The 12080-nt window shown below is 51.5% G+C and overlaps 2 protein-coding genes and 1 non-coding gene across 3 annotated transcripts in view; 1 reads left to right on the top strand and 2 right to left on the bottom strand.

Moving 5' to 3' along the window:
• The first annotated feature begins 193 nt into the window (after positions 1–193).
• Positions 194–1092, top strand: Mmp24os (MMP24 opposite strand). Its single transcript, XM_046433662.2, has 2 exons — positions 194–281; positions 375–1092. The coding sequence occupies exon 2, from the start codon at positions 380–382 to the stop codon at positions 539–541; it is 162 nt and encodes a 53-aa protein (XP_046289618.1). The 5' UTR covers positions 194–281; positions 375–379; the 3' UTR covers positions 542–1092.
• Positions 1093–1107: 15 nt separating this feature from the next.
• The window catches only part of Mmp24 (matrix metallopeptidase 24), a 41240-nt gene continuing 30267 nt past the window's right edge, over positions 1108–12080 (bottom strand). Inside the window, exons 5-9 of the mRNA XM_046433069.2 lie at positions 10523–10684; positions 8276–8490; positions 6318–6456; positions 5857–6123; positions 1108–3760 (exon numbers count right to left, since the gene is read on the bottom strand). Of these exons, the coding sequence (XP_046289025.2) occupies positions 3423–3760; positions 5857–6123; positions 6318–6456; positions 8276–8490; positions 10523–10684 (1121 nt within the window). The 3' untranslated portion in view covers positions 1108–3422. The remainder of the gene's footprint in view (positions 3761–5856; positions 6124–6317; positions 6457–8275; positions 8491–10522; positions 10685–12080) is intronic.
• Trnaa-ugc (transfer RNA alanine (anticodon UGC)) lies at positions 9572–9644 on the bottom strand. The gene has a single exon. It is a non-coding gene; the product is annotated as a tRNA-Ala (tRNA).

The raw sequence follows: 12080 nt of genomic DNA, 5'->3' as shown, positions 1-12080 counted from the left end.
CCAGTGTGGGGACCCTCTGAAGGGTCTCGGGCACCCAGCCATAGGGCATTCTTGCCCTCTGACCTGAAATACTTGGAGGTGACCCCTCAGGTACTTGGAGCTTAAGTGGTATAGGCAGCGGTCTCGGTTCCCAGGCTGCTGGGCGGGGCCTCAGGGTGCTGGGGCGGGATTGGCTGGGCGTGACCACGGGGTCCCGCCCCCGGGTGCAAATCTCTCATTTCCGCTCTGGCGGCTGGCGGGAGAGTGAGGTCAGAGTGACTTCAGTCGCAGCTCCTCCCAAGGTCTGTGAGGGACCCGGCTCCCCGAGGTGAGGGCGGGGCGGGCCGCGGGGGTGGGGCTGCTGACCCAGCACCTGGGGGTTTCTTGTCCTGTAGAGATCATGGGCACTCAACTGAGCGGCGGCCAGGGAGGCCCGGAGCCGGCGCGGCCCCAGCCCGCGGCCCCAGAGGGCCCGGAGCGGCCGCAGCCGCAGCCCGAGCCCAGCCCGTGGGGGCCGCTGGATGACGTGCGCTTCCTCATCGCCTGCACCTCCTGGTACTGACGGCAGCCTCCGTCCTCAGCCCTGTTCGGCCTGGCTCTCAACGCCCGGGGCCTCCTACACCCCGGCGCCAGGAGCCAGCAAGGAATCCAGAAAGGTCCCGCGGGGCTGGAGGAAATCTCGGCAAGATCGCCTCGAGGGCACCCCCTCTCCCTAACCCCGAACTTTTCGCCTCCAGCCTGCACCCAAACCCAGCTCAGACCTCCGTGCTCACCCCTGTCCTCTCTCCAGCATCCTGGGGCAGGCTTCCCTGAACCAGAACCAGAACTGGGCCGGGCCTAGTAAGAACCTGAGGCTTTTGACCTTCCGGCGTGTCTGTCCCATATTACTAGAACTGAACTTGTGCCTTGTGCCTTCATTTCATTCATAGCGATCCTCCCCATCCTCCTATGGGTTGCTCCCCAGCCTGAGATGGGCCAGCTGCACTACACCGCGAAGCACCCTGTTCTCTCCCAAGCTTCTTAAGGCCACTCAGACCCTGATGTTTATTCCCACACCCCAGGAAAATGACACACTCTGTATTTCTGTTTTATTTATAAATGATTTAAAAAACATTATACAAAGGCTGATCAGTTTAAAATGTGACCGACACTGAAATGCTGTGATATTCCCCCAGGCTGAGGAGAAGCTGGGCTCTGGGGCCATCAGCACTTTGCCCCTCTGTCTGACTGCCCTGTCCTGGGGTGATGGACACACAGATGACCACAGGCAGGAGTATCCCAGATTGGAAGCCTCTAGGCTGAGCCCTCTCTGGGCCTGGCTTCATATCCCTCACTTCTGCAGCCTGGGCTGCCTGCCTCCATCCCCTGCTCTTTGACAGCTGGCCTTGTTCCAGGAGCCAGCAAGGAGCCTGGGGGGCGGGGGTGGGGGGTGGGCACGGCTAGAGCTTTCAATAAGCGAGAGCACCAACCTGAGGAGTGGAGAGGGATTGGGGTGGGAGATGGGCAGGAAGAGATGGACAGAGGAGACACTTATCTCAGACCCAAAAGGGGTCCACAGATGGGGAACACAAGACCCAGCCAGCTCATAGGATGACTTGGTCAAGTAACAGCCTCTCTGTGCTTCATCTGAGGGCATGATGAGAGTTACCCTTGGCCTCCCAGGGCCTACACGAGTTTCATGTGAGTGGACAGGTGTGAGCTAATAAAGTGCTTTGCAAAGTATAAAACACTGTACAAACCTATGAATCACTAATATCTCTGCAGTTGTTCCCTGCCTGCCCCAGGGAGCCTGCCCTTGGCCAAAATGAGAAAAAACAGGATGATGATGACTGGGGACACAGTGGACCCACAAAAGTGCCTCTGGGACAAGAGATTTTACTCAAGACACTTCCCAGGGCAGCAGGAGTCCCTGTCAGTGCTACAGGATAAGCCGAACCAAAGCCCAGAGGTCACAGGGTGGGGGCAAGGCCCATGCAGGCTCAGAGGACAGGAGTGGCATCTTGGACCCTGCCAGCACCCTGAAGACTGCCTAACACCTCTTTTTGGCTTTGGCAGAGAGCCACTGCACCCATTGGTCTTGCCTAGGGTTCCTCAGTGACAAGCAGGGCTGCTTCTGCCAGATTGTAGCAAGGCTAGCAGAGCTGGAAACTCCTGCCAGACATGAAGGGTAGGTCTAAGAAGGTCAGAAAGGGAGGCCCCTAGGCTTGGGGCTGCTACCATTTGGGGGTGCCCTTTTCCTAAGAGCAATGCAGAAGATGGGCCCAGTGAGCTGGGTTTCCAGGGCCAAGTTCAAGGCCTAAATACCGCTTCTGGACTGAGAATTTGAGTTGCCTTAATATAGCTGGGGGTATGGGCACTGAGTGCTTCAGAAGGCTGCCTGGGGCCCCTTACTCCAAGGCCATGACAGCAGTGACCCTGAAGTCATCTCTGCTTCACCTGACTTGTCAGGCTGAGCCTCCAGGCCACAAGCAACAGGATGGAGCAGGACTAGGGACAGAGTTAATAGAAGGGGGAGTAGAGGACATCACAAACTCAAATCTGCCTCTGGAAATGTGGTCAGCTCCTGCCCCAACTCTTGAGCCTCATGAGCAGGGCCACAGCTAGTGTTGGGATGCTAGAGTGGCCTTAACAGCACCTTGGTCCTTATCACCTGGGGGAGGGCCACCAAGCTGGCTTCATCACCAAAACAGTCACTTCTAATTCACCTAAAGCCTCAAGCAGCCTTTGCAAAATGGGACTTTAAATAATAGTGACAGGACATTTAAATATTCACGATGTGACATCTGGGTCCTTGTCAGACCCAGCTGGGCCACAGCCCTGCCTGCAGCATGTGACCCTAAACCTAGGTCTCCAAGGAGACCTGACAAACAGAGCAGGTTTCCTGAGGGATCTGCTGTTTGCCAGCAGGGGAAACCCAGTCTTGTGGCCCACTGTGTTGGCAGCAGGGGTCCTATAGCCTTCAAGGACAGTGGGCTGGGTATAGGGGGACATCTGACCAGCAGGTGTTGGCAGAAGAGGACTGGGATTAGTGGCATCTCCCAGACAGGGGATGAGAGCTAGTGCTGGCTTCCCATGGAGGGTACCGGGTCCCAGCCAGGACGAGCTGTGGTGCCTCATGGACACCACAGGATGCAGTGGCCACAGGGATTCTTCTGGCATGGTCCCTGCTCCTGACAGGGCCTGGCCTATTCCCTTGAGTAAAGAGTAGTTTACCGAGGACAGAAGGCTGGCAGCGGGGTGCCAGACACCTATCCTGGGGCATAACCTCCATCACTCCCCTCCCCCATGCTCAGCCTAGGCCAATGCACTCACCACTTCAGATGTACGACCCTGGCCTAGGGCCCTGCTGGCCCCTGTGGGCAGTGGCCAGAACTGCCCCTCAGACCCTGGTGAGGAAGGGCCTGGCTGGCCAGACTGAGTGGATAGAGAGGGCTCTGGGCTGCTCACACCCACTCCTGGACTGGCCGCTTATAGTAAGTGACAGGCTGAGGGCCTGCCTTGTTCTTGAACTGGAAGATGGTGTAGACCAGCACCAGGATGCAGAGGGACAGGATGCAGGGGATGACCACGGCCACAGCATTCACAGAGCCTGGCATATCATTGATGGTCACCATGATGTCCACATCATCCTGAGGCAGCCGCCGCTCCTTACGCCGCTCCACCTCCTTCTGGTTACAGCCCATCCAGTCACGCAGAATGTTGCGTGGGTAGCCTGGCTCCACACTCAGTTTCTGGTTGTCAAACTTCCAGTAGTCCCGGCCCTTGTAGAAGTAGGTGTAATCTGTAGAAATAGGGCCCAGCATCACTACTCCCGGACACTTCCCAGTACCTGCTCTGGGGCAATGTGAGGACACAGGATACTGTGGCAGTGTTCAGAGGGGAGCTCTGAGGGAGGGGTGGCATGTTAGGCGGAAGGAGCAGAATCATGGAGCTGATGGGATGCAGTGTTTGGTGGGTTGTAGAATAAACAACACATCTGCAGAGAGGGGCACCCAGGACCTGGAACAGCCCTCCTGTAAGCTCAAAGTTATTGAGAAACAACTGAAGGGCTTCAAGTAGAACTGGGACGGGGATCAATAACCCAGAGAAGACCATTCTAAGCCTGGGAACACAGCTCTTTCATACTCCCCACGAGGGTCAGATCAAGCCCTCAATTTAAGGCTTTGATAGTAATGTCTCCAGAGCTCTAGGGCCTCAGGCCAGCTCCTGCCTGAGCCATGGGAGATGGAGCAATATTTCTTCTGCTGACAAGAGACAATTAAGGGACTTCCACAATTAAGGGACTTTTCTTTTCTTTTCTTTCTTTCTTTTTTTTTACTTAGCATTTTTCAAAAGATGTGCAAAAAAAAAAAAAAAAAGTGCCGTCTTTGGGACCCTTGTAGGGGAAAGGCTGAAAGGAAAGGAGGAGGGCAGGCTGGGAGCTCTGCTAATCACTCCCTAGGCAGCCATCAGCAGCAACCACCCTACTAGCCCAACAACTCCACAGACAGCAAAGCAACTGACTCAGACTCTCCTCATTGGCTGGCTCCCCACCCTGGCTCAGACTGTCATTGGTCAAAGTCCTTGATGTCACCTGTCTCTGAGACTCCCCTGAAAGGAGACCACATTTGTAAAGCGCCCAGTACATAAGACAGCCAGCAAATAGCAGCTCTGCCCCTGTGGCCATTGGCTTTCTAAGCTGTGATGTGTCCTTAGAAAGCCCTAATGGTCCCTAATATGCTGTCCTCTGCCTGGTTACTCTCTCACAGCATTTATTTCTCTTCTAGCTTTTGTTGCCACCTCATTTGTTTTCTGCCACTAGACTAGGAGCTAGGCAAGTGATGTTCACTGCTCTATCGCCAGCCCCTCCCACACACCTGGCTTTCTACTGTGGAGGGAATGAATGAATTCTGTCATTCTGAATAAACGGAAACACACCAAGATGATGATGATGATAGCAGCTAAATTTATATAGTATACGCCATGTGGTGGGTATTCTGCTAATGCTTTGTGTGATGTTTTTAATCATCACAAAGCTATTACATAAGCGTAAGTGCCATTATTATCCCCATTTTGAGGATGAGGAGACAGAGAAAACTTAAATGATTTGCCCAAACACACAAAGTAAAGGGGGTGGTATATGAACCTACTCAACCTGGCTTAAGTCTATGTTTTTTTTTTGTGTGTGTGTGTGTGTGTTGTTGTTGTTTGTTTGTTTCTTATACTGGGGTCTGAACTCAGGGCCACATTTTCACTGAGCTACATTCCAAACCTGGTCTTGAACTTGTGATCCTCCTGCCTCAGCCTCCAGAGTTGTTGGGATTACAGACTTGTGCCACTGTACCCAGCTAGTCTGTGCTTTTGACCAGATCATCAGATAATTATGGATGCCCACTCTGCACCTGGCAAAACTTGACCTGTCCGAGAAGCTTTTAGATTGATGGAGAGACAGGTTGTGAGCACCTGATGACAGCCATGGTGGCTGGTTGCCAGCCTGACCTCTGGGAAAAGCTTAGGAAATGTCTCATAGACTGAAAAAGTACTCCCCTTTCTAGCTTCCTGCCCTCAATCCCTGTGAAAAAGTTCCTTTGAACCACCCCTATATATCAGCTTTTCAGATCTGACCATCAGAGGAGCCCTGTAGAAACTTGAGTACCACTGAGGAGTGCTGTCTGAAGAAAGCCTCCCAGCTATGAATCATCCTGCAGGTGGGAACGTGGCTCTGGTACCTGGTAAGCAGGCGAATGCACTATGAGTTAGACAGGGCGATTGTCTGCTACCAGACAATCAAACCTGGGCATTTATCAAACCTGGGGATCCTAAGAATATGTTCAGGGCCCCCAGGAGAACCACATAAAATCAGCCCCCCATCCCTGTGTGGCCCTGGCCCGTACGTACACCCTTCCTTGCTGATGAAGGCCCCTTGGGGAGCTTGAGGGATGCCCTTCCACACGGTGATGGGCTTGGGATAGCCAGGGTCTGTGGCCCGCCGCTCCTCGCTGTAGCGCCAGTACCGCTCGCCTTTGAAAAAGTAGGTCTTGCCCACAGGTTCCCACCGCAGAGCCGTGTCAATGCCTTCACGAGGCAGGCAGCTGCCCAGCTCTCCCAGGCTGTGGGGGTACCCAGGTTCCACTGTCACCTCCTTAAACACCCAGTATTTGTCGCCTGTGGGCAAGAGATCAGGATTAGTCTTCCCTAGCTACTTGGTGGCAGAGGTTGTAGCTAGTGCCACTTGCTTATCTTCTGCCCATAGAGCCAGAGTGTCAATTCCTTTGGTTCCTTCGCCCCAGTAGAGCTTGGGGGCAAGAAGCCAGAAGTGCAGGAAATTGTCCCAGGTCCCGTAGCATAGGTTACATTACCTTTGAAGAACACAAATCTCCCATCAGCTCTTTCGTAGGCTGCATCTATGCGGGCAGGTAGGCCCTTCCAGAACTGCTCGATCTGCATGGGGTAGCCCTCCTGTACCCGGTTATTGCGCAGGCGCCAAAACCAGCGGTCCTGGGGAAACAGAGGAGTAAGGCCCTGCCTCTGAACCAATGATCTCAGCTCTGGGACTCAGGTCCAAAAACCCCACATTATCTTTTGGGCCAAGCCTCACAACCCTCCATGCAGTCTGTCATCTTCTGCTTCCAACTCTCAGAAGAAAACAGGATGCTCATGTAACTCTTCACTTAAACCTCCTGATGGTTCTTGCTGCTCCAGGGACCATGAGACAGACAGCAGACAGGCCCGGTCTTCGTGAGGAAGTTTGGAAAAGCTGGAAAGGAAGTGCTGGGGCCTGTAGTGACCACAGGAGGGCATTGGAGAGTCACTGACAACACCCAGGCCAGGCTTCAGGCTGGTGGGAAACCCAACACTGGTAAATGGGGGGTGTTTAAATCTGAATTTGACCTTGAATATTTTGAGAGGATTAAAATTTAAAAAAAAAGAAAAAAACAAGTAAAGAAGGAATATAATTCATAGAAGATGGTACAAAAGCCAGTATTTTTAAAGGTATTTTACAAAGCACTTCCAGGTACAGTTTTCAAACTTTATTTTGACCTCCACAACTCTAAGTCAATCTGAGATATAAAAACAGTCTTAAAGAAGGTCAAGTGACATGGAGCCATTCAGTGAGAGCTGACCCACATTGCCCCATTCTTGCTTAGTGCTTGAAGCTTTCTGGGTAGAACTCCAGAAAGTGTGGAGAAGTATTCTATCCAGATTTCCATGGGTGGCTGGAAGTACTACCAGCAGGTAGTTTTCAACTACCAGTCCCTTTGGAGTTGGTCTCGGCTTCAGAGAGCATCCCCGAGGTCATACCCTTTCTCTCCAAATGACTGAATGAGGCAGAGGGTATAAAGTTCTGACGGCATTGGATCCAACATGGGATGACTCCAGTGGGCCATTCTGGCTCCAGAGCTCCCTGTGGGAGTGGTCAAGTCTGCAACAGGCTAATGCTGCTGCTCAACTTGCTGCTTTGCCCTGTCCTGCTTCCTGTTCTTCCTGCCCACAGATGTTGATCCTGGAGTTATTCCCTAATCAGAATCCTTCATTCTGTAAACTCCACCTCAGAGTCTGCTCTGCTGAGGACCCAGCCTGCAACACACCAAGCAGGCTAATGTCCAGTCAGATCTTGGCTAAAGTGGCAGGCAAAGGACAGTTGACAAGATGTAGTCTGATCGGTACCAGGCTCTCAGGCGCTGGCAGGCTCTGCAATCAGGCTGGATGTGGTGGCTCACTCCTGTAATTCCAGCAACTCTGAGGCTGAGGCAGGAGGATTGCAAGCTTAAGGCCACTCTCTGCAACTAAGACCTTGTCTCAAAATTTAAAAAATAAAAATAAAAAAGGCTAGGATGTAGCTCAGTGGTAGAGTGCCCATGGGGTCAATCCCCAGTGGCGCAAACAAAGAAAAAACAAGAATCTGCAATCAGATTCAGTCACTCTGGCTCAGCCCCCACTCCAAACTAGCTGTCTGCAGAGCCTGTCACTCATTTGCTATTCATATACTCCTTGTTAGAGTAATGACATGCTACCCAGGTTTCAGATGAACAACTGAGGCCCAGAGAAGGGAAGTGACTTGCTCAAGGTCACAGACTAGAAACCATCTCCAGCCTTTCCCCTAGCGTTAACCCCTGGAAAGGTACAAGATCACCAATCTTCCCTGCTCACCTATTGGAAACAAGTTGTTTTACCCCGCAGCACCAGAAAGAGACCCTGGGTCCTGGACACTAGGCCAGCTCCTGTCCAGTCTCCATAGCAGCTTATTCCAGGGCAGGAGTGATGGAAGAAGGAATAGGAGGGGACCACCTGGGTGGTGCCAATCCATTAGCCCTACCTTAAACACAAACATCTCTCCACGGAAGAGGGCCACTGTGTTGAAATTGCCATCACAGATGTTGGGTTTGGTGCCTGGAGTGGATGGTCGGTCCCCAAGAGGTGGCCGAGGAGGTCTGGGCTGGCGCTCATGCTTCCTTTCAGATGGTGAGTGGATCCTGCGGACTGGGAGCGTGGGAAGGGGTCTTGTGGGCTCCAGAGGCTCAGCTGGGGGTCCTAGAGAGAGGAGCCACATCTGAGAGAGGGAGCCAGCTGTTCCCTGCCTCCCTCTGCCATTGCCTCATCATCACCCAGGCAGCTCCAGGTTTATTCTGTCACCTTTTGGCCTCCTGTCCCCTCTCCTATTTAACTTTGAGGAAATACATAAAAACAGCCACTAGATGGAGACCTCATCTTTCTACCCTCAAATCTAACATCATGGGTTTTTTGTTTTGTTTTGTTTCTTTTTTATAACAGGCTTTTGCTCTCCTGTTAAAAGAGCAAATTTGTCCTTCTTTAGGATGTCTTTTTTCTCTGCTCCCCTTCACACAGGCCTCACATTCTCATCCATTTCCATTCCTTCAGTCCACTTAATACCACTCTGCCCCATTCTCCACCCAAACCACTCACCAATGACCTTTATGTTGTTGAATCCAACAGTTATTGACTCAAACTTTATTGAGCATATGAATCATGCAGGTATCTTGATAAAATTCAGATTATGACTCAAAGGGCCTAGGGTGGGGCCTGAAATTCTGCATGTCTTTGAGGTCTCAAGTGATACTGATGTTTCTGGTCTGAGGCTCACATTTGAGCAGCAAGATCCTGTAAACACTTGCCCTTGGAACACTTTCCTCCTTTTCCAGGCTTTGCATCCTCATGTTTTTCCTGCTACCTCATGAGCTGTTACCTCTCAGCCTCTTTGGGGGCTGTCAGATGTCCTGAGGTTTCTCTCATTCTTTCTCAACATTTTCTTTCATCCCTGCCTCTCAACTTGGGCTGCATATGAGAATCACCTGGGAGATTTAAAACTTTTCCTGCTCAGGAAGCACCCCAGACCACATAACCCTCATCTTTGGGGTAAGGGCTGGGTGTCAGTGTTTTTTGTTGGAATCCCAAGGTGATTCCATTGGGCAACCAAGTTGCTAATCACTGTCTTAGGTGGCTCATCCAGGCTCATGGTTTTAAAGCTGTCAGGACATTTTTGTGATGATGGAAAAATTGTTCTTTGTCTATACTGTCTCTAGCCACATGCACTAATTCTTAGTGTGATTGAGGAACTAAATTTTTTTTTTTTTTTTTTTTTTTTTTTTTTTTTAGGTGGTGCTGGGGATTGAACCCAGGGCCTTGTGCATGCAAGGCAAGCACTCTACCAACTGAGCTATATCCCCAGACCTCTGAAACTTAACTTCATTTAATTTTAATTAATATACATTTCAATTTCAGTAGCCATTTGTCACTAGTATCTGTTGTATTGGACATTAAAGATCCCAAGCCAGTGTCCCAGCCTAGGTCTTTGGTTGCACCCTGGTAAATCTCATTGTCCCACAATTACAAATGCCAGAACCCTTGGTGTTATCCTTGCCTCTCTCCTCCTCCCGCTCATCCCCACACCTGATCTGTTAGCGGATCCTGTCCATTCTACTTTGAAACACCTTCCTGTGCTTGCCACCCGCATCTGGCCCTCTGCTGCTTCATCTATTACAGTCTGGAACTCTAGTGGGGGCTCTTCCTTCAGAGGGAGTCTTGTTCCTGAGCTCCACTGCCTGAGGGCTGGGCTCTGTTGACAAGCATTTGCTTCCATATGGTCTTCCCATCTCAGTTAACTTGACTAGAATAAGAACTTCGCTTGCCGGAGTGACTTGAGCTGGGAGAGAGGCCTGGTGGAAGGCTTCTTAAGATCTCTGGTTACGATACTCATCACACTATATCATTGTTTTTCAGGCAGATGTGTGACTCTCCTTGGCTGGAGGTGAGACCCAGGAGAGTGCCCAGTGGGAAGGCATGGAGTACAGGAGATGAGAGGAAGATGTTTAGAAGAGGGGAGGGTGAAGAAGAGGAAATGGGTGGGCCACTCTTCACTTTCGTCCCTCCCTGTCACAGCAAGGACCCTTTTCTAGGTTTCCCGAGTATGCCAAGGGGAAGCCTTGTGAAGGGTGGCACATGATTGGAGACAAAGCTCTCTACCCCATGCCTGTTTCCCACATAGGCAGGCAGCCACAGCCCAGCCCTATAGAAAAAGCCGTGGCCCCTCTCCCCTACCACACACCATAGATCTTCTGGATGCCTTGGAGATCATCCTGGGGCAGCTTGAAGTTGTGCGTCTCCATGTACTGGTAGAAGGGTGCCATGATGGCGCTGGGGTCATTGGAGTGCTCCAATCCCAGGGCATGGCCCAGTTCATGCACAGCCACCAAGAAGAGGTCATTCCCTGTGCAAAGAAACATGGAAGGTGCCCAGGGCACCCACGTATATATCAGTCAGTCAATCCATTACTTGAGCAAACACTGAGCATATGCCTTGTACCAGGCCCTCTGCTGGACATCGGGGATATACAGAGAAATCAGCCACAATCTTTGCCCTCCAGACTTCTTGATATAGAGAGTAACATGGAGAGAGAAACAATGTAAGCAGTGCAGGGTTCCAGGTGCTTTAACAGAGTTCTATGAGGGTCAAAAGGAATTCCGAGGAGGAAGGGGTCATTTAAACATGGAGGAAGATGCTTAGGGAAAGTTTCATAAAGGTGAGTCTTGAAAAGTAGGAAGTTGGTCAGAAGAATGGATTCAAGGGAGGAAGTGGGTGGGGTGGCATTCCTGGCAGAGAGAATGATATGAGCCAGGTCCAGGGACAAGCAGTTTCATTCCACTTGGCTCTAGAACAAAGCATGAAGGGAGGGCCAGAGAGAGAGATGAGGTCAGCCAGGCTGGCAAGCAGGGCTCTGTAATGCCCTACAAAGGAATTTGGATCAGCTTCTTGGCTGGTGGGGGGTGTGAGCAGGAGTGGAGGTGGGAGTGTGATGAAATCAGCCAGGCTGCAGTTGGAAGGAGGATTAAAGCAGAATGAGACCTGAGGCAGGGGGACCAGGGGCATCAATTCTGAAGCTGGTACCAGAGTCCAAGTGGAAGGTGAAAAGGGCCTGAGCCAAGGCAGCAGCAGTGGGGATAAGTGGAGGAAGTCCTGGGGGTGGCCGGCTGGCAGTCAACTTCAGGAATCCTCAGGAATAGGGCCCTAGGTGTGGGGCAATTCTCAGCAAAACCCCAGTCCTGGAAGAAACGAACTACTGGTCAAGATCAAAGAGAGGATTCAAGTATGGGTAGAAACACAATCCAGGTGCTGAAAGTGGGACACAGTATCCCGGTGTGAAACTGAGGCGGCAGCATGACGCGGTGATGATGAGCATCTCCGGGGTAGAGAGATCACCTTCATTTCCAGCTCTCCTCTTCCCAGCTTTGGGAACTTGGCCAGCAGGGCTACCCCCTGAGCCTCCATGTCCCCATTTGTAAAGTGGCAGAATCAAACCTACCTCATGGACTGAGTGAGGGGTGAATAAGGTGACATATGTGAAGTTCATGGTACAGACCTGAAGGTTGTTGCTGTTGTTATTGTACATAAGACAGAAGCTTAGTTAACGGAACAAGTTCATCAACCAGAAAGGAAGTGCAAGGCCTGTGAGGCTCCAGCAACCAGATACTCTGAGAGCCAGCTCCCCTGAGCTTCTGTATTAGTCCTAGGACAGAGCAAGGCCTGAATTTGGGGGATATTAAGTAACCTCAGCTTTGGGAAAGAAATGCCAGAACCAGAGATCCATAGTATCCATAGTCCTGGCT

The sequence above is a fragment of the Marmota monax genome, unplaced genomic scaffold (assembly GCF_021218885.2).
Source record: "Marmota monax isolate L192 unplaced genomic scaffold, Marmota_monax_Labrador192_F-V1.1 WCK01_AAM20220418_F8-fsc00014, whole genome shotgun sequence".
Taxonomy (NCBI): domain Eukaryota; kingdom Metazoa; phylum Chordata; class Mammalia; order Rodentia; family Sciuridae; genus Marmota; species Marmota monax.
Note: the sequence above shows the minus strand (reverse complement) of the source record. Positions and strands in the feature narration are given on the sequence as shown.